At 40.7% G+C, this 23,267-nt stretch overlaps 1 protein-coding gene across 4 annotated transcripts in view; it reads right to left on the reverse strand.

The window, feature by feature from the left end:
- Positions 1–21,197, reverse strand: part of LOC110527186 (echinoderm microtubule-associated protein-like 4) — a 116,705-nt gene extending 95,508 nt beyond the window's left edge. For 2 of the 4 annotated variants that reach the window (XM_090237682.1, XM_036983010.2), the window contains exon 1: positions 20,387–21,190. In XM_090237682.1, coding sequence (XP_090093808.1) covers positions 20,387–20,411 — 25 coding nt within the window. In that variant the 5' untranslated portion in view covers positions 20,412–21,190. Of the gene's footprint in view, positions 1–20,386 lie in introns of all 4 variants that reach the window. The other 2 variants (XM_090237692.1, XM_090237689.1) reach the window with 2 other exon arrangements.
- Positions 21,198–23,267: the final 2,070 nt, after the last annotated feature.

Consider the following 23,267-nt stretch of genomic DNA (forward strand, 5'->3'; position numbering starts at 1 on the left):
CCTCTGTATCGGTACCCCCCTGTATATAGTCTCACTATTGTTGTTCTACTGCTGCTCTTTAATGACTTGTTTGTTTTATCTCTTATTCTTATCCAGGTTTTTTTTAACTGTATTGTTGGTTGGGGGCTCATAAGTAAGCATTTTACTGTAAGGTCTACCTACACCTGTTGTATTCAGCGCATGTGACTAAAACAATTTGATTTGATTTGCTGCCTGCTTGAGTGACAGGGGGCGGGGCTTGGTGTGTGTGACCAAGGAACTTTTATTGGATTTTCATATATTCGCACTGGTGTGCGTCTGTGTCTTGGTGGTTCTATCCTTGTGGGGACCTAAAATCCCCAAAAGTTCCCACAAGGACAATAAAACAAGGACAATTCTCACTCGTTGGGACATTTCCCACCTTCCCATGACGACAAAGCCTATTTTAAGCTTAGGGGTTAGGTTTAGGGTTACAATTAGGGTTAATGGTTTGATTTTAGGTCCCCACGAGGATATATAACAAAATGTGTGTGTGTGCGCACGCATGCATTAGTTTGTGAGTATATCCCTGGTGAACTGTGGGCAGGAAATCTGCACTAGATGCCACTGGGGGAAAAAAATCGCTCTACTTCCTGGTTGTACCTAGTGATCACTGGAGGATATGCAGTACCTCTAATGAGCAAATTACACACACACACACACACACACACACACACACACACACACACACACACACACACACACACACACACACAATACAGCCTACAGGGAGGTGGTGAGGGCCCTCGGAGTGTGGTGTCAGGAAAATAACCTCTCACTCAATGTCAGCAAAACAAGAGAGATGATCGTGGACTTCAGGAAACAGCAGAGGGAGCACCCCACTAGCCACATCGATGGGACAGCAGTGGAGAAGGTGGAAAGTTTTAAGTTCCTCGGTGTACATATCACAGACAAACTGAAAATGGTCCACGCACACAGACAGTGTGGTGAAGGGGGCGCAACAATGGTACCGCATATCCTCCAGTGATCACTAGGTACAACCAGAACCAGGAAATTTAGCTTGTCACCGAAAACCCGTCGGGCAGTATCACCACCTGGTACGGCAACTGCACCACCCACAACCGTAGGGCTCTCCAGAGGGTGGTGTGGTCTCCACAACACATCCCCGGGGCAAACAACCTGCCCTACAGGACACCTACAACACCCAATGTCACAGGAAGGCAAAAAAGTTCATCAAGGACATCAACCCTCCAAGCCACTACATGTTCACCCCGCTTCCATCCAGAAGGCGAGGTCAGTACAGGTGCATCAATCTCAAGGCCATCAGATTGTTAAACAGCCATCACTAGCAGAGAGGCGGCTGCCTACCTACAGACTTGATATAATTGGCCACTTTAAAAAAAATCGAACACTAGTCACTTTAATAATGCCACTTATCTCGCATTACTCACCTCATATGTACAGTTGAAGTTTGAAATGTACATACACCTTAGCCAAATATATTTAAACTCAAATATATTTAAACTCAGTATTTTAATTCCTGACATTTAATCCCAGTAAACATTCCCTGTCTTAGGTCAGTTAGGAACACCACTTTATTTTAAGAATGTGAAATGTCAGAATAATTGTAGAGAGAATTATTTATTTCAGCTTTTATTACTTTCATCACATTCCCAGCGGGTCAGAAGTTTACATACACTCAATTAGTATTTGGTAGAATTGCCTTTAAATTGTTTGGCTTTGTGATGGCCACTCCAATACCTTGACTTTCTTGTCCTTAACTTCTTTGGGGTATGGGACAGTATTGGGTAGCTTGGATGAAAAACGTGTCAAAATTAAGCTGCCTGCTACTCAGCCGTAAAAGCTAGAATATGCATATAATTAGTAAATTTGGATAGAAAACACTCTGAAGTTTCTAAAACTGTTTGAATGATGTATGTGAGTATAACATAACTCATATGGCAGGCAAAAACCTGAGGAAGAATCCAACCTGGAAGTGGGAAATCTGGGGTTTGTAGTTTTTCAACTCAGCCCCCAATGAAGATACAGGGTGATATTAGTTATTTTTCACTTCCCAAGGCTCAAACTAGATGTCAACCGTATTTAGAACCTGTTTTGAGGATTCTACTCTAAAGGAGGGGCTCATAAGAGCTCTTTGAGTGAGTGGTCTGGCAGAGTGCCACAGCCTCGGTCTGGCGCGCTCACTTCATTTGTACAAAGGAATTGTCCGTTTGGAACATTAATGACATTTTATGTTAAAAACATCCTAAAGATTGATTCCATACTTAGTTTGGCATGTTTCTACGGGCTGTAACGGAACTTTTTGAACTTTTCACACGACGTTCAGCACGACCTGAACGCGCTTTTGGATTTGTTTACCAAACACCCTAACAAAAGAAGATATTTGGACATAACTGAAGGACATTAACGAACAAATCAAACATTTATGGTGAAACTGGGATTCCTGGGAGTGCATTCTGATGAAGATGTCGTGACGTTGTATTAGTTAATGTGACGACAGTTGCTCATCGAATGATTAAAAGTTTCTAATTGCGTGATTTACTGAATCAAGCAATTATTAACTCATTAACCTGGGGCACCATGGGAAAATAAGTTTTTATTGAGTTTCTATTTCCCAAATTAACTCAAAGAATATCAGAATATCGATTTTACAACAGCCACTAATTAATCAGTTACCTCTACAATCTCGTTCTGAACGTCGCATAATTCGGGAATCTGCACGGACCCGGGTCTCACCAATGAGTTCATACCACACCAATCTTAGTTGAGTATTTATTTATTAGAAAGCTAAAATGATGATAAAAGATACACAAAAACACATTCTAGGCCATTGATTAGGACTTTGTAAAACGGGCCAACACACCATGGCGCGTGTTACCCAAAATAGGGATTTAAAAGAGAGAGAAAAAGAGAAAGTACACGAGAGAAATGTACATTTGGGTGAATTTGTCAGCTATGCTTATTCTAACCCTAGCCTTGCCCCAAACTGCCGCTCTTATGGGTCAGAATATAATGATGTAATTACGTGGGGAAGGTCTCTGTGGATTCTCCGCGTGGACCGTTCAGGCTGCTCAATGGTGCACTTCTCCGGCGCACCTCTCTGGTCGTCCTCACGATGTCAGTGTCCTTTTGGCTTAGGAGTCTGTTCCCTCGCCCTTGTTATGGTAGGGCTCTTCTGAGGACAGACAGCTCTGTAGCTCAGAGCTCACCGCATCGGAATGAAACAGTGTAGACACCACAATTCGATGGGAGGTGGAGGCTAGGTGGTTCGACTTGAATTCACCCGCTTAGACACAGCTACTCATCCGTAGCTTGGGTAGAAAAATATTTCTTTGTCTTCAAACTTGTGTTGCGTTTTGGGTTCGTTTACTTTCTAGACCTCGGCTGCAGCTTGGGTCACTTAGTCTGATCTGTTCATTCTTCACTCACAGGTTTTATACCCTCGTGTCAGAAGTGGGCGTAAACGCGTATAGGGTAATTCTCTGGGCGTACCTAGTTAAAACTTGTTCAGGATAGGGGGCAGTATTTCCCCTTTGGATGAATTGCGTGCCTATAGTGAACTGCATCAAAATCTGTCCTAAATTGCTAATATATGCATATTATTATTATTATTGGATAGAAAACACTCTGAAGCTTCTAAAACCGTTTGAATTATGTCTGTGAGTATAACAGAACTCACAGGGCAGGCAATCTTCCAAACTAGTTTTGGAATCCTGAAAGTTGGGGCAACTTTGACGTCATCGCCCCCTCCCTTCCCAACAAGTTATGGATCTGGAAACACTTCCTATGTCTTCCACTAGATGTCCTCTTTCAGTAGAAAGTGCAATGGAGCATGTGCTGTGGACTTTGACCTAATGGGAAGGAATTTACTACAGTCGCAAAAGATTCATGTGCTTGAATACGCATTAGCGTTTGTGGTGCTTCCTCTGTTCCAATCAGCCCGAGATTAACTAGGATTGTCCGGTTGGAATGCCATTCGTTTTGTACGTTTATAACATCCTGAATATTGATTCTGCACTTACTTTGACCAGTTTCGTCAACCTGTAATATGTAATTTTGAAGTTTTGATGCAAAATTATCCTGGACCAGAAGTCATTTTTTGGGCATTTGAGCTGAAAGTGGTAGCAAATGCTGCTACATGGACACTAGAATTTAACATTATGAAACAAAACAATTTATTGTTGAACTAGGACTCCTTCCACTACATTCTGATCGAAGACCATCAAAGGTAAGGGAATATTTATGTTGTAATTTTGTATTTCTGTTGCCTCCAACATAGCGGAGAAATATTGTTACGTCTGAGCGCCGTCTCAGATTATTGCAATGTTTAGGCTTTTTCCGTAACGTTAAAAAAAAAATGTGACACAGCGGTTGCATTAAGAACCAGTGTATCTTTTTAATTACATGTAGAACATGTATCTTTAGTCAAAGTTTATGATGAGTATTTCTGTTATCTGGCATAGCTTTCTATAATTCCTCCGGACATTTTTGAGAATTTTCTGAACATGGCGTCAATGTAAACCGAGATTTATGGATATAAAATGCATATTATCGAACAAAACATAAATGTACTGTGTAACATGTCATATGACTGTCATCTGATGAAGATTTTCAAGAAGTTAGTGATTTTTTTTTTATCCTGCTTTTGTCATTTTATATTTTGTGGTACAAAATGGCTGCCTTTTGTCTTTGTTTTGGTGGTGGTCTAACATAAATATGTGCTGTGTTTTCGCCGTAAAACATTTTAAAAATCTGACACGCTGGGTAGATGAACAAGGTGTTTATCTTTCATTTGAGGTATTGGACTTGTTAATGTGTGGAGGTTAAATATTTCTAAGAATATTTTTAACATTCCCTGCACCACCGTTTCAGCTGAACGGGGGGGGGGGGGGGGGGGGGAGGTGGAGCAAGGTCTAGATTTTACTCAAATCCAATTTTAGACAAATAACTTCACATTTCATCTTTACCAAAACATTCTCTTTGATTTGGACATTTTCCATACAACGTACAATGTATAAACATCAAACATATACTAGGTAAACTGTTGACGTTACAACAGTTACAAACTGTTGACGTTCGTAATAACGTCATCTATTAACCTTTAATTACAAAACAAAAATGACATACATTTTCATATTCCATCTATCGTCATGACCACCATTGTGGCTGACGGAAACCATTGTTCCAAAGTCCCTTTATTTCATGTTTAATGTTCTGAGGCTGGTTCTCCATTGTAACAGGACAAAAGGAATTTGTCTGAGAGATAATCTGTAGGGTTGTGGTCTCCTGTAACCTGACCAGGACAGTCATGACATCAGATTATTGCATGGTTTGCTTTCACAATAAACTTTTTTTGAAATCTGACACAGCGGTTGCATTAAGGAGAAGTTTATCTAAAGTTCCATGTATAATAGTCATATCTTTATCAATGTTTATTATGAGTATTTCTGTAAATTGATGTGGCTCTCTGCAATATCACCGCATGTTTGGAACTACTGAACGTTACGCGCCAATGTAAACTCAGATTTTTTTATATAAATATGAACTTTATCAAACAAAACATGTATTGTGTAACATGAAGTTCCATGAGTACCATCTGATGAAGATTGTCAAAGGTTAGTGATTAATTTTATCTCTATTTCTGCTTTTTGTGACTCCTCTCTTTGGCTGGAAAATATGGCTGTGTTTTTCTGTGGCTTGGTGGTGACCTAACAATCGTTTGTGGTGCTTTCGCTGTAAATCCTTTTTGAAATCAGACACTGTGGCTGGATTAACAAGAATTGTATCTTTAAAATGGTGTAAAATACTTGTATGCTTGAGGAATTTTAATTATGAGATGTTTGTTGTTTTGAATTTGGCGCCATGCTCTTTCACTGGCTGTTGAGGGGGGTTCTGCTAGCGGAAAGGTGTTCCGGAACGGGGTTCCCAGTCCTAGACAGGTTAAGCCATTTTGCCACAACTTTGGAAGTATGCTTGGGGACATTGTCCATTTGGAAGACCCATTTGCAACCAAGCTTTAACTTACTGACTGATGTCTTGAGATGTTGCTTCATTATTTCCACATAATTGTCCTCCCTCATGATGCCATCTATTTTGTGAAGTGCACCAGTCCCTCCTGCAGCAAAGCACCCCCACAACATGATGCTGCCACCCCTGCGCTTCACGGTTCGGATGGTGTTCTTCGGCTTGCAAGCCTCCCCCTTTTTCCTCAAAACATAAATGGTCATTATGGTCAAACAGTTCTATTTTTGTTTCATCAGACCAGAGGTTTTATCAGACCAGAGCATCTTCACAAGGTCCTTTGCTGTTGTTCTGGGATTGAATTGCACTTTTTGCACCAAAGTACGTTCCTCTCTAGGAGACGGAACACGTCTCCTTCCTGAGCGGTATGACGGCTGTGTGGTCCCATGGTGTTTATACTTGGGTACTATTGTTTGTACAGATGAACATGGTACCTTCAGGCGTTTGGAAACTGCTCCCAAGGATGACTTGTGGAGGTCTACAATGTTTTTGATTTTCCCATGATGTCAAGCAAAGATGCACTGAGTTTGAAGGTAGGCCTTGAAATACATCCATAGGTACACTCCAATTGACTCAAATGATGTCAATTATCCTAATCAGAAGCTTCTAAAGCCATCGTGTATGTAAACTTCTGACCCACAGGAATTGTGATACAGTGAATAATAAGTGAAATAATCTGTCTGTAAACAATTGTTGGAAAAATTACTTGTATCATGCACAAAGTAGATCTCCTAACCGACAAGTTTTAATGACTCCAACCTAAGTGTATGTAAACTTCAGACTTCAACTGTATATCTTGTATCCTTCACTATCTATTCTTTACTATCTATTGCATCTTTGCCGCTCTGTCGCTGCTCATCCATATATTTTATACTTATATATTCTCATCCCATTCCTTTACTAGATTGTGTGTATTAGGTTTTGTTGTGGAATTGTTGATTTTACCTGTTAGATACTGCTGCACTGTCGGATCTAGAAGCATAAGCATTTCACTACACTCACAATAACATCTGCTAACCATGTGTATGTGACCAACAAAATTTGATTTGACACACACACAACTTTTAGTAAAACAAAGAACAAACGCCCAGCAGTCGGTCTCTGGGAAGCACTCCAAGCTGTCCCTCCTCCCTCCATCTTTCCCCTCCCTCCATCTTTCCCCTCCCTCCATCTTCCCCCTCCCTCCATCTTCCCCCTCCATCATCTGTTCACAGTAAGAGTGGAAACATGTTGAAAGAAAGGCAGAATCAAAGGCTGTGCAGGTCTCCCATTCATCTGCACAGATGTTTACAAACATCCAGCACATGTACCATGCCACACACATACACACAACCGCTGTAACAGACAGGACCTCCAACACGTGCCCTGCAGCTGCATAAACAAATACATATGCACACAATCAAGTTAGAAAATACCACAAAAACATCCTCTAAAACCATGTCTAAGAACACCATATATACAAAAGTATGTGGACGCTTCAAATTTGTCGATTTGTCGATTTCAGCCACACACGTTGCTGACAGGTGTATAAAAATAAAAAAAATTGCGCAAACCGCCATGCAATCTCCATAGACAAACATTGGCAGCAGAATGGCCTTACTGAAGAGCTCAGTGACTTTCAACATGGCACTATCCTAGGATGCTGCCCCGGTCCTAAAGCTGCCCCGGTCAACTGCATGTCCATTTGGTGGTAGCATCTGTCTGCCTTTAAGTAGTGCAGACAATTCTGGGGCAACTGACTGAGTGTCTGAGTGTCTGTCCGTCCACACTGCTCTCAGTCTCATATAACCACTCAAAGCCCTGACAAGGTTGAGCAGGAGAGTCTTATTTATTTTAATTCCAGCAGTAATGTAATACATTGTTATGGAGAGGGAAAAATGTGGGAAGATGGGAGGCGACATTCCTGCATCTGGAACCGCTCTGGAGTATGTGCATCCCGTTCCGGATCTTTGCTCTCTCTCCCTCCTTCTTTCTCTCCCTGCTCTTTCTCTCCCTGCTCTTTCTCTCTCCCTCTCCACTTTCACCAGGAAGGAATTCTGTAACCTGATCCTCTGGTTGTCTTTAGTGCAGCAACGGTTCTGCGGCACGCACACACACACACACACACACACACATGGGTTCAGTGTAGTGGGGCAGTGAACAATGCCACACTGACCTATACTCACTCAGAGGGAAAATATTTGATATATTATATTTTACACTGTGGGTGTAAACACATATACCACAAGTAGAGCAAATGTCAAGAACACACAAGTGGTGCTGATTTTGTCCCAAAATATGGTCTTAACATTCACATAATAGATTTTCCCCGAACACAAACACTAGTCAGCAGCATGTGAATGGGACAGGGGGCATGGGGTAGGTACTAGGCAAGGGAGCAGGGAGTGAACACTATAGCACCTATCTCCTGGAGGTTCCACATTTAACCTCTTATTTGACAGTAAAAGTTCTGATTGGGTGCAGAAGGGTATCAGAGTAGCAGAAGGGGCCCTCTGATGCCATCCCAGCCCGCTTTCAGGCCTACACTCTTAGAAAAAAAATGTTATTTGGGGCTCCATATAGAGCCTATAGATATTTGGACGAGATTAAAGAACACTTTACTAAATAAGGTTATACAGTGCATTCGGAATGTATTCAGACCCCTTCCCCCTTTTTTACATTTTGTTACGTTACAGCCTTATTCTAAAATGGATTAAATACAAAAATGTCCTCACAGATCTACACACAATACCCCATAAGTACAAAGCGAAAACAGGTTTTTAGAAATATTTGCAAATGTATTAAAAATGGAAAACTGAAATAGCTTATTTGCATAAGTATTTAGACCCTTTGCTATGAGACTCGAAATTGAGCTCAGGTGCGTCCTGTTTCCATTGATCATCCTTGAGATGTTTCTACAACTTGATTGGAGTCCACCTGTGGTAAATTAAATTGATTGGACATGATTTTGAAAGGGCACACACCTATATAAGGTACCACAGTTGACAGGGCATGTCAGAGCAAAAATCAAGCCATGAGTCGAAGGAATTGTCTGTAGAGTTCCGAGACAGGATTGTGTCGAGGCACAGATCTGGGGAAGGGTACCAACTAACTTCTGCAGCATTGATGGTCTCCAAGAACACAGTGGCCTCCATCATTCTTAAATGGAAGATGTTTGGAACCACCAAGACCCTTCATTATTTAGAGAGAGGCAGAGCTGCATGTGAGCTCTGAGCTCTCACATTTTTCAACATGTTTTTTACAAAAGGATAGATTTGGAGTTAGATAAATATGGATTTTTTGGCAAGGACATACACAGGATGCTACCCTCCCCAGCATGGCCTTCGCTCCAGATCAAAACTCCAAACCTACAACCTAATTGTAGCCAAAATTAACCGGATAGATCACTGCTACCAAGGTTTCCTGTTTCCAAGCTATACGGAGTGTGCTCTAGCAAACAAACAGCAGAGACCTGAGGACACCCTCCAACCTGGAACTGATTGCATAGTGTTTGGTCTGATGCTACATTGAAAGCCAAGAAAAAGATACATTAAAAATAGTACATTAATGATATTTTACTTTATGGGGACTGAATGCTGAGTTGAGGCTGCCAGGCTTGCTAGGACATACCAGATACAACTTCAATTAGCACTGATGTAAGAGGTGTCGAGGCCTTTGGGCCCAACAGGTGGCAGCAGTCTTTGAAGTCCCCTCCTGCCGTTCAAATCCACTGGCATTTTCTACAAGAAATCTGCCTCCAGAAATAAAAGCTTCTCCCAAGTGGGTCTGACATCTACTCCCGTTGCCTCCTGCACTACTGCTTGGATTCCACCTGGCGACCTGTTCACCGTCTGCCCTGGCCTGTCTCCCCCTGTCTGGTACAGGTGCCCCCACTACACTCCCCCCTCTCTCCAGCACACCACGCACTATTGGGGCGAGTGACTCTGAACTGATTTGTCATAGACGCTTGCTAAAAAACTTTAACGAGCAAGCCTTCCTTCATGAACTGGCCTCTGTAAAAAGGTATAGAATCAGCTTGATCCCCTCTGTAGAAGACACTTGGATCTTCTTTTTGTACATTTCCAGTGGTATTGTTAACAAACACGCCCCCATAAAGAAAACGATAATTAAAAACTGGTTTACCTCTGGTTCAACCGTGATCTTGCAGAGTTACTCCACCTCAAGAATAGCATTTGGCAAATCGCTCGGCACATGCATACTCAGGCTGACTGGCTCTCATTCAGGCAAATGAGAAATAAGTGCACTCAGGCTATCCGGAAGGCTAAAGTTAGTTACTTTCAGAAGGAGTTCTCTCTCTGGGTCTAACCCCAAGAAGTTCTGGAAAACTGTTATAGATCTGGAGAATAAACCCTCCTCCTCACAGAAGTCCCTTAATGTTGATGATGTGGTTGTTACTGACAAGAAGCACATGGCTAAGCTCTTTAATCACCACTTGATTAAGGCAGGATTCCTATTTGTTTCAGCCATGCCTCCTTGCCAGTCCAACATTTCCTAATTTCCCACCCCTGCTAATACAACTATCCCCGATGCTCCTCCCTATTTTCCCCCGCTACAAAGTTTCTCCATGCAGGAAGTCACTAAGTCCAAGGTGCTAAAGGAGCTCCTGAAACTTGACCCCAAAAAAACATCTGGGTCAGATGGTTGACCCTTTCTTCTTTAACCTGTCTGGGAACTAGCGGAACCCCTCGCCAACAGCCAATGAAATTGCAGGGCGCCAAATACAAATCAACAGAAATCTCATTAATCAAGTTTCTCAAACGTACAAGTATTAGGCAGCATTTTAAAGATACAATTTTCGTTAATCCAGCCACCATGTCTGATTTTCAAAATGCTTTACAGCGAAAGCTCCACAAATGATTATGTTAGGTCACCACCAAGTCACAGAAAAACCCAGCCATTTTTCCAGCAAGAGAGGAGTCACAAAAAGCAGAAATAGAGAACTGAATCACTAACCTTTGATGATCTTCATCAGATGACACTCATAGGACGTCATGTTACACAATACATGTATGTTTTGTTCGATAAATTGCATATTTATATCCAAAAATCTCATTTTACATTGGTGTTTTATGTTCAGTAGTTCCAAAACATGCAGTGATTTTTCAGAGAGCCACATCAATTTACAGAAATACTCATTATAAATGTTGATGAAAATACATGGAACATTAGATAAACTTCTCCTTAATGCAACCGCTATGTTAGATTTCAAAAAAACTTTACGGAAAAAGCATACCATGCAATAATCTGAGTACGGAGCTCAGAGTCCAAACCAACCAAAATACATATCCGCCATGTTATGCAGTCAACATTAGTCAGAAATAGCATTATAAATATTCACTTACCTTTGATGATCTTCATCAGAATGCACTCCCAGGAATCCCAGTTCTACAATAAATGTTTGATTTGTTCGATAAAGTTCATAATTTATGTCCATATACCTGCTTTTGTTAGGGCGTTTGGTAAACAAATTGAAACGCGCATGCAACTTCCAGCGGAAAGGTCAGACGGAAATTCCAAAAAGTTATATTACTGGTCGCAGAAACATATCAAACGATATGTAGAATCAATCTTTAGGATGTTTTTATCATAAATATTCAATAATGTTCCAACCGGAGAATTCCAATGTCTGTAGAAAAGCAATAGAACGGGAGCTACCTCTCATGTGAATGCGCGTGACTGAGCTTGTGACTGCTAGCAGACCTCTGACTCATTCCCCTCTCATTCAGCCCCCCTTCATAGTAGAAGCATCAAACAACGTTCTAAAGATGCTTGACATCTAGTGGAAGCCTTAGGAAGTGCAACACAACCAATATCCCACTGTATCTTCAATAGGGGCCAAGTTGAAAAACTACAAACCTCAGATTTCCCACTTCCCGTTTGGATTTTTTATCAGGTTTTTGCCTGCCATATGAGTTCTGTTATACTCACAGATATCATTCAAACAGTTTTAGAAACTTCAGAGTGTTTTCTATCCGATACTACTAATAGTATGCATATATTAGCATCTGGGACTGAGTAGGAGGCAGTTTACTCTGGGCACGCTTTTCATCCAAAAGTGAAAATGCTGCCCCCTAGCCCAAACAGGTTAAAGTTGCTGCCCCTATCATCGCCAAGCCTGTCTCACCTTTTCTGGGGAGGTTCCCATTGCTTGGAAGGCAGCCACGGTTCGTCCTTTATTTAAAGGGGGAGATCAAGCTGATCCTAATTGTTATATGCTTATTTCTATTTTGCCCTGTTTATCAAAAGTGTCAAACTTGTCAATAATCAACTGACTGGCTATCTTGATGTCTAAAGTATTCTCTCAGGTATGCAATCTGGTTTCCGCTCAGATTATGGATGTCTCACTGCAACCTTAAAGGTCCTCAATGATGTCACCATTGCCCTTGATTCTAATTAATGTTGTGCTGCTATTTTTATTGACTTGGCCAACGCTTTTGATACAGCTGGCTAAGGAGTATTGATGTCTGAGGGGTCTTTGGCACGCAGCAGACAACACAGGAGTGGCTTCAGGACAAGTCTCTTAATGTCCTTGAGTGGCCCAGCCAGAGGCCGGACTTGAACCTGATCGAACATCTCTGGAGAGACCAGAAAATAGCTGTGCTGCAACGCTCCTCATCCAACCTGGCAGTGCTTGAGGATCTGCTAAAAAAATTGAAAATCTCCCCAAATACAGGTGTGTAAAGCTTGTAGCATCATACCCAAGAAGACTTGAGGCTGTAATTGTTGCCAAAGGACTTCAAAGTATTGTGTAAAGGTTCTGAATACTCATATAAATGGGATATTTTATTATTTTTCTACATTTGCAAAAAAAAAAAAATCTACATTTTTACTTTGTCATTATGGTATGGTCGGGGTAAACACAACCCATCACCTAGTACCACTATTCAAATTTTCAAGCATGGTGGTGGTTGCATCATGTTATGGGTATGCTTGTAATCAGTTTATAAAAATAAATAGAATAGCACTAAGCACAGGCAAAATCCCAGAGGTAAACCTGGTTCAGTCTGCTTTCCAACAGACACTGGGAGAAAAATGCACTTTTCAGCTAGACAATAACCTAAAACACAAGGCCAAATATACACTGTAGTTGTTCACCAAGACGACATTCGATGTTCCTGAGTGGCCTCGTTGCAGTATTGATTTAAATTGGATTAAAATCTGTTAGAAGAGTTGAAAATGGCTGTCTAGCAATGATCAACAAACCAACTTGACAGAGCTTGGAGAATTAAAAAAAATAATAATATACAAAACATTGTACAATCCAGGTGTGCAAAGCTCATACAGACTTACCCAGAAACACTCACACATGTAATCGCTGCCAGATGTGATGACATGCATTGACTCAGGGGTGTGAATAATTATGTAAATTTGACATTTCTATATTTCATTTTGACTTCATTAGCAAAAAAAAATCTAAAAACATGTATTTACTTTGCAACATTGTTGCTGAGGTCTGATTGGCAAACAGCACGGTTCATACAAACCTGTGCTGTTGCAAAGTAAATGCTACTCTAGCTAGAATGAGAAAAATAAGGAAATAATGTGTTTCATAAAAGCAGACACTCTTAAACCCTTCTTCCAGAAGTGAACTGATGTACGTCAACAAAATAACGGCGACAAACGCACTGGAAAAGCGTTTAAAATTAACTTCGGGCGCACTAGAGCGCATTAGATAAATTCACTTGGAAGAGGTATGCCAACTTTGCTTATGGAAAACCGTATCAAGCGAGTTAAGGGATTTGCGCATGCTCAGTTGCTGGGTCTCGAGAGGAAATTTGAAATGGAACTCCATTTGCGTGCTTCTGTTATGGGAAAAGTTCCCAATGAAACTGACATTAAAATGTGGAGAATGATGCATTTGCATCTATGCTATTGTAGGCTACTGTAGCCTGCATTTGATGCGAAATCACTGGAGTCGTTGCAAATCAATTTGTGCCACTTGTGTAGACTACCTGGAGCTGGCGAACAGATTTAATAAACCAATAACTCCAGTTTATTGCTGCTGTAGCCTTTATCATTCAGTTATTAATGTTTAGTTAATTCAATTGGAAGTTATGAATTGTGACCATGGTCACAGCTTACCGCAATTGCGCTCAGCTGTTAGAATGGCTGCGTTAGATTGTTGGTAACAGTCCGTCAGATTAAGCTACAAGCTAATTCATGTTATTAATATTTGAATCAGTGACTAAAATTACGACCGCATCCTCAGTAGCCTATTCCAGCATGAACCTATAGGCTATTGGGCAACACAAACACTTCTTACCTCGAAATTGCCTCAAGTTGAAGAAATGACAAGTCAATCACCCAAATAGGCCTAATCATTTACATTATCCATTTAGAATGGTTTGTTTAACATCTGGCACAGAATAAGCCACGATTGCCCAGAAAATAACATTTGTTTTTTTTAAGCTCGTCAAAGTGTTTCCTGCGCCGAGAATTCGAGATCCAGTCCAACTTTCATTACTCAAATCGATAGCAGTCAAACTAGTTAATTTTCCATCAATGGATGTTGATTTCTGGAGTTTAATAAGGGTAAGGTATATTTTCTCACATATGCTAATTCTTTTATTACTTCACGTTAGCTCGCAATAAAAATGATTTTGATGGAAAAACAAATTTTGCTTCTTACGTCAACATTCTTATTTAATTCAGTCTAACATTATGGAAAAGGGGTTCTATATAGAACCTTTTGGATTGGTCAATTCAAAATTGAATTCAAAAACCAACAGCCAATCCATTCCAGCATGATGATGCAAGAGGATGGTGGTTGAACCAACTTGCAAGTAGTTTAACCATAAGCACATTATTTTTCTATGTATTAACCCTCCTGCTGTGTTCTGGTCGAATTGGACCGATTTACAAGTTCTCTCTGAAAAATGTAGTTCATTTAATCTGATTGCCATGAGGTTTCATGACTTTGTCCATACAGGGCATCTGAACACACAAAATACATTTTGATGGCTTTCATTCAATTTTGGGTGTTTTATTTAACTTTTGTACACCTGTTGTGTTCCCTGTCAAAATTGACCGTTCATTAGAAATGAATGGGTGAGACTACAGTTAGTGTAGAAAATTGAGTTCAGGCACATGCCCATTCATCAGATGGACACTTCATCTCCCAGACCTCCACATGCATGTGTGTTTGTACACACACACACACCTCACTCCCCTTCTTGGCTTCCATGGCAACCTTTCCCCAATAGAATCTTTCCCCCGGGAACCACATCTGTTGGCATTCTCACAAACAATCGCAACATTGTTTCAATAATATATATAACTTTTCTTGCAGCTTTTTTGAGGCCTTGCTCACAATTCATTCTGTGGCAGCACAATGACCAAACGATATACTGTATGTGAGGCTCTTGATCATATCTTTGACCATGACACTGGTGAGGAGGAGAGTCCTTGTTAAACTTTGACACAAAGTCGACTGATAAATAGCACAATGTTTTATCTGCGTATTTGTTATGGTCAATAATCCATTCATTCATTATGCTTTCTTTACTCAAAAACGAGTTGCATGAGCTCAGGTCAATGAGGCCTACAGGCCATGAATAGCAAATAGAAGTTTGAAACTTGTAATGTTCACAAACTTAAGAGAATAAAAAGATCTAACACAACATTAGGTGATAATATACGTATTATTATGGATTTATAATCAGCTATAAATAGGGCAGTCATTTTGGACCGGGAACACAGAATTAATTAAAACAGGATGGTTAAGTTAAGCAAAGTTGCTTATTAAATTCAAATATGACAAAGCAATATGATAAAACTATAGGCTAGATAAATAGTTCAAACATTATGAGAATTTGAGCATGTTAGTAAGCTAGCTAGCTAAACAGGCTACTTTTAAATCGACCACTTTACAAGCTAGCCGGGTAACTCTTTCAAATATGATTTTTTTATTACGGGATATCCCAAATAGAGCTACAGACCCAGCCTGACATTGGCAATTAGATAATTGTTTATTGTTTTCAGTATTTCAGTGTGGACACAATTGAGGGGACTAGCCTGTTTCGTGAAGCCATTAGAAGACTGTTGCTGATTTGAGAAGAGGTATGTATGAATTATTTATAATAAATTATGTATAATAAGTATTGATGATTCAATAGCCTAGTTAATCATTACATTACTTTTTACACACTATACACTCTGAGTATACAAAACATTAAGAACAGCTGCTTTTCTATGACAGACTGACTAGTTGAATCCAGGTGAAAGCTATGATCCCTTTTTGAAACGGCTCAAAACTTCATGCAAGTTCTTCTACATCATAATAATTACATGTCTACATAGCATTTGGTCTTCAATTTGGCAGGTCAATGTATTATTTCTTAACATGAACTCATGTTTTTGCTCCTTTCTTCTTCTCTGCAACCAGTCAAGCAGGGTAGCCCATCGGCTAAGGAGTTGGACCTGTGGCCAGTACAAATCCCGGGCAGGGTGTTTTTTTTGTTAGTTTTTTTAATCTACCCTCATACCCTCAAAACATTCCCCTACCGTTGGGCCCTTGAGCAAGGCCCTTAACCCCACAACATGCTCTCCATCCAGGGGAGCTGGAACCTGTGCTCGTATCAACTGTATGTGTGAGGTCTGCTGTTAGGAGGCGGGGGGGGGGGGGGGGGGGGGGGGGGTTGTTGTTGCAGTTGTTGTTGACTGTAACTAATGGAAAACATATATATATTGTAAAGAAGTCAGCCAGAGTTGACGTAGGCCATCATTCAAACACAGTGCATATTTCTAAGCTGTTTGCATATAATTACAATAAATTCAAAAACTATGCTGATATTCTTTTGTCCATTATTCAATTATATTCTTAGCTCAATATTACTATTTAATAGTAGTAGCAACAATTCATAAATGGCAACATGTAGGGTTCTATATGGAACCATTTTGGTTCAGTAAAGAACCTCTAGGGTTCTAATTAGAGGTCGACAAATTATGATTTTAACGCCGATACCGATTATTGGCGGACCAAAAAAGCCGATACCGATTAATCGGACGATTTTTAAAAAAAAAATAGTATTTGTAATAATGACAATTACAACAATACTGAATGAACACTTATTTTAACTTAATATAATACATCAATCAAATCAATTTAGTCTCAAATAAATAATGAAACATGTTCAATTTGGTTTAAATAATGCAAAAACAAAATGTTGTAGAAGAAAGTAAAAGTGCAATATGTGCCATGTAAGAAAGCTAACGTTTAAGTTCCTTGCTCAGAACATGAGAACATATGAAAGCTGGTGGTTCCTTTTAACATGAGTCTTCAATATTCCCAGGTAAGAAGTTGTAGGTCGTAGTTATTATAGGAATTATAGGACTATTTCCCTCTATACCATTTGTATTTCATTAACCTTTGACTATTGGATGTTCTTATAGGCACTTTAGTATTGCCAGTGTAACAGTATAGCTTCCGTCCCTCTCCTCGCTCCTCCCTGGGCTCGAACCAGGAACACAACGACAACAGCCACCCTCGAAGCAGCGTTACCCATGCAGAGCAAGGGAAACAACCACCCCAAGGCTCAGAGCGAGTGACGTTTGAAACGGTATTAGCGCGCGCTAACTAGCCAGCCATTTCACTTGGTTACACCAGCCTGATCTCGGGAGTTGATAGGCTTGAAGTCATAAACAGCGCAATGCTTGATGCACAAGGAAGAGCTGCTGGAAAAACGCAAGAAAGTGCTGTTTGAATTAATGTTTATGCGCCTGCTTCTGCCTACCACCGCTCAGTCAGATACTTAAATACTTGTATGCTCAGTCAGATTATACGCAACGCAGGACACGCTAGGTAATATCATCAACCATGTGTAGTTTAACTAGTGATTATGATTGATTGATTGATTGTTTGTTTTTTATAAGATAAGTTTAATGCTAGCTAGCAACTTACCTTAGCTTACTGCATTCGCGTAACAGGCAGTCAGTCTCCTTGTGGAGTGCAACGGTCGGTCGTTATCGCGTTGGACTAGTTAACTGTAAGGTTGCAAGATTGGATCCCCCAAGCCCCTGAACGAGGCAGTTAACCCACTGTTCCTAGGCCGTCATTGAAAATAAGAATGTGTTCTTAACTGACTTGCCTAGTTAAATAAAGATGAAATAAAAGGTGCAAAAAAATAAAAAATACAAAAATTGGCAAAATTGGTGTCCAAATTTACCGATTTCCGATTGTTATGAAAACTTGAAATCGACGCTAATTAATCGGCCATTCCGATTAATCGGTCGACCTCTAGTTCTGATCAAAGAACCCTATAAAAGGGTTCTTTGATTCTATAAGGAACCTTTTTTCTAAAAGTGTAGGAGCCCCGTTAACTGCCTTGGCATTGGCCTGGCACAGTGGCACTGCCATCCACTCACACCCAGTACATACAACCACATGAATCAACTGACACGAAGTACTACTGAAGTACATTTATGATGCTGCTTATATCAATAACTAAGTCCTTTGACTTTATGGGTTTCCAGCAAAGGTTACCAACCAGAGCTTGATCCTATTTTAGCAGTGGTGTGAATCTTTAATTTAATTAAACAACAACGACACACTATCAATACCCAGTTAAACAATACATTACAGCTGCACCCATATCTATCACTGCAATGCCCCTGCAAACCTGGTGCTCTGCCACTTCTGCTTACAAATGTCACAGTCAATTATTGTGCAAGAGAGATCCTTCCTATGCAGGCAAAAGAAATCTCATAAAGTGACATTACATATATGTTTGAAAGGGTCAAGCAGATACAAGTTTCTTTACACTGTGGGCACATATGTGACATGGTGTGTTGCTTATGCCCTGAGTGCAGTGTGGATATGAAACTACATGGCATATGTTATATCATAAGTGATTGCATAATAGTAGTCTATGTAAAGCAACGTGTGTGTGTGTGTGTGTGTGTGTGTGTGTGTGTTGCACTGACTAATTCAGCACTACAGTAAGTGTTGAGGTGATGAGAACAGGCTGGCACAGCATATGGACACTGCAGAGCGGGTATGATGACTGGGCATGTATGCCGTGGCGTGCTATGCACCCAAATCCTCATAGGCTGCGTGGGCACCCTCTCCTCTTCCTCTGCAGTGCTCTAGGGCTTGGCTAAAGTCTGCATCCTTTAACTTTACCGCATTCAAACATGAAGGTTGAGGGAGGGAATGAGACGCTCACACAAAGAGAGAGAGAGAGACAGAGACAGAGAGAGAGAGAGAGAGAGAGACTCGTTTAAATGGGAAGGACAAGGACAGAATGACACTACCACCACTCACTCTATATCAAGCATGCATAAACACACACACTGACTCCCACTGCCATAATTGCCTGTGGCATCGCCAAGGCAACACAAAAAAGCGAAACTATGCACACATGCAGCCCAACAACAGCAAGAATTTAAGTGACATTGAGAGCAACTGACGCCATGCATCAGTTGACGCCATGCATCAGAGAAACACTGTCGGAAGTCACCTGCAGTTAACTCAGGTGTTTTATAGACCATCTGTGACTAACTTTCCTATGGGGTGTGCAATTTACAGAATTTACAGTATTCTGTAGGATATTGTATTATTGTTTACATAGCCGATCAGTCTTTGAGATTCATAAACATTTTATAATAAGGAAGTTGGAGCACACACCTTATTTGTGCATATGCTAATCATTTACATTCCTTTGGGATAGTCACCTGCCTGGTACCTAAAGAGGAAGCTTAAGTAATTTTGTTAGAATATCAGTCAGTTATAATGTCATTGTGTAGGTCTATATTAGAACCTTTGGAAGGCCCCCTTCTTGGACTGCCACTCATCTGACACGTCCCCTTGCTCTCTCTCTGTCTGGCTCTCTGTCTGTCTCTCCCTCTGTCTGTCTGTCTCAGTCTCTCCACACACACACGATCCTACGCGCACTGGCAGACTGACTGGATAAATAATTTCCCGTCGAATCGTTTCTTCAACCCACAAGTCTTTGTTTCGGGCGGTTTCAAAGGACTCCTTGCCATAGCAATAAATGGCAATTGACGTAGATACAGCATGAACGCACAACCGAGTGCGTATAAAATAATAGCACAATATCCCTGGCATTGTTTAGAACCCTATTGCGGTATTTAGTAGCCTATGTCAAGTGAAGCCTACGTGTGATATCCAGCACAGCAATAAAATAAGGACACTCATATAACGTTAATGTTTTGCACTTTAACACATTGCAGGCAACCTCTGGATGTCAGAATTCCGGTTGTTACAACGTTAACATCTGTTACAACGATAACTCCATTGGTTTAATAAAGCACTGACACGTGTAGCCTGTACATTAAGATAGTCTATAATACATTCCAGTCTGCTATGTGAATTCTATTAATAGGCTAGAGTTCGTCTATAACTTACCCAAACTGCCGGCGAAACCGTCCATTTCTGGGAGAAATAGCCGAGCAGACGCCGATAAATATTCCTGTTATGACGGGTCCTATTCTGCAGTTGTTCCCAGTCCTGTATTCGGCAAGTAACGGGATGTCGGCCTCTATGCGGGCTATCCAGACAGGCGGTGATTTCTCAAGCCAACTGTTCTCGCAGTGGCCGCGGCCGTCTCGTTGCAAACTTGGGCTCTGCCGAGTCGCAGTGAAGTTCTCAGTCCGGAGCAACACCGTGGTTCTGGCCAGATAATCACGCTCTCTTGCTCGACTCCACGATCGTACACCTCCGCCGGGGGAGGGAGGATAGGGTTTCCACTAGTTACCACGGTCACAACGTCAGTATTGTCCGTTAGGTTATCGTAAAAATTCATCGAAACTAAAATTGAGTTTTTTTGGTCTTAATTCAAGGTTAGGGTGTGGTTATCAGTGTGGTTAGGTTTAAAATCACATTTTAAGAAGATCAGTTTTAGAAATAAACGAGGTTTATGACCTTCTGGCTGTGGTAACTAGGAACGACCGGAGGATAGGCAGAGCTTTTCAGACTCCGCCCGCTTTGGCACGGCTTGCTTCCCTTCCAAACCGGAGCTGAGTGGCTAACTGGCGCGCCTCAATTTGACACACAGCTGAGTGTAAAACTGTTTGTGTAATGCCGTTTTTCTCAATCGCATACAAGCGTTTTTTAGGTCAGCGATTGTCAACTGGCGGGCCGACCTCCCTTTTCTTTTTTTTCTACCCGGTCGGGGTCTCAATATACTGTTGGCAGTGGAGGCTTCGGAGTGTAGAACGGCTCATGATAATTCCGGGAACAGAGCAAATGGAATGGCATCAAACACCTGGAAACCATGTGTTTGATGTATTTGATACCATTCCACTAATTCCGCTCCAGTCGTTACCACGAGCCCGTTCTCCCCAATTATGGTGCCACCAACCTCCTGTGCTGTTGAGAGTGAGAAAAGTACGATACACAAGGTGCAATTTAGACATTTCGGTTGTTGCTGAGGAGCTAGAAGCAGAGCTGCCATATCTATCGGCGCCATCTAAAACCCGGTTGTGCATCAGCAGTTTTTCTCTTATTATTTCAGTCACTGACAGTCACTCAATTAGCCCATGTCAGCTAACATTTTTTCGATTGGTAAGTTAGTCTTGGCAGCTAGGGACCCCCTCCCCATTGATTTTTTTAGTCACTCTCACTCAGATATCATATAAAAAAACATTTATCTCCATCCTATGGCAAAATGTATAGAATTGCGTGAAATTAGCTGTACAATTGCTAAGTTTCTCCTCCCCAAAATGTGTAGATTGCAGCTAAATGCTTTATAACTGCAACATTTTCTCAACATCTCATGGCAGAATGTGTAGAATTGCAGGACATTGCAAGAAACAAAAGGTCGCTTAGGGCCCCCAAAAGTCTAGGGATCCCCATTACCTTTTGCAGAAGCAGCAGCTACTCTTTCTGGGTCCACAAACGTGTGGGTATGGACGTGGGTACGCAGAAATGTGTGGGTATCTTTGTGGCCGACCATCCCCATCAAAGTTACCCATCCCTGTTTTAGATCAATGTTGTCGATTTTCAAAACAGTGTTCTCAAGACACAGAACTCTGTGGCCTTTTGCAAAACAGTAAATTCATTTTCAAAATGTAGTTTCCTTCTCAAAACGTAAGTACATTCAACAAAGCTACATGATACGATCACAATTGATAATACATTCCTCAAAAGAACAGGACTGTCTGCAAAAAGATGAACACATACATTTATTTTGAGTCTAAGCTGACAAAGTAAGTTAGTCTATCATTTAAAAAATCCCAGTCATCAAAATATTTTCTTTGCAGTCACTAATGATGATCAAAATACAACTGTCAAAAGGTGCAGGATTATGGGAAATTACTCTCCTTTTATGCATATTTCACAAAACAATTTCATACACATCAAATCCAATATTATATGTGATCAAAAGGAAAAGGGAAAATAAGCACATTCTGTGCAGGAATCATTCATTAGTGTCATCACAATCAAATGTAATGTATTCAATACTGTACATGGGCTTAGACATTCCATTGGCAAGCAGAAACACCCCAATAGAAATAAGGAATGGTGAATACAGTGGAGGAACACAACTAATATCAATGTATTGGCCTCAACCCACACCAAAGCAAAGCTCTAAAATGGAAGGTCACAATGTTGGAGATGATGACTTAGGAGTAACCCAATGTTACTTAGAAGTAATGGTAGTAGCTCCACTTACTTTTCTGCATCTCTGCATAACAGTTAGAGAGTCCCTGTTACCTAGATCTTACCCTATAGTACCCGCTGTACTACTGTTAAAGCTCACGTTTTGTAAAGGGTTTATAAATGGGTTATAATTCAGTTATTAACGATTATTTGTATATGCATTATAAACCATCAATAAATAGTGTTTGCCAAATAGTAAGCCAATATTTACCTTTAGTTATTAACCATTTATAAATGCAGTTACAAATGGTTATAAGATGAACCCTTCCATATTATCATGCAACCTTCTATTCAATAGTTGCACAGTTGAACAATAGTTATTTTCTCTTTTGGGTGTGAAGCATTAGTGCTGTCCCAGGAGCAGAAGAGGTTGGTTTTCATGATGTGTCTTCACCCACATTTGAAACCCTGATGCCCTGGCCAAATTTACATACAGGACATTATTCAATCATCATTCCTAACATACCAGATTATATCAACACACATCACTTTTCTGTGATAGTCCAGGTATGGTGAACGCTCCTCTGTGAAATGGTAACCGTAATAACTTTGGTTGGTGAAACCGGGGAGGTATCCTCTCACAACGTTGAATGTTTTGGTCTTCACACCCACCATTAATTGACTG

This window comes from Oncorhynchus mykiss, chromosome 1 (genome assembly GCF_057628025.1).
Source record: "Oncorhynchus mykiss isolate SJ-2025 chromosome 1, ASM5762802v1, whole genome shotgun sequence".
NCBI classification, from domain to species: domain Eukaryota; kingdom Metazoa; phylum Chordata; class Actinopteri; order Salmoniformes; family Salmonidae; genus Oncorhynchus; species Oncorhynchus mykiss.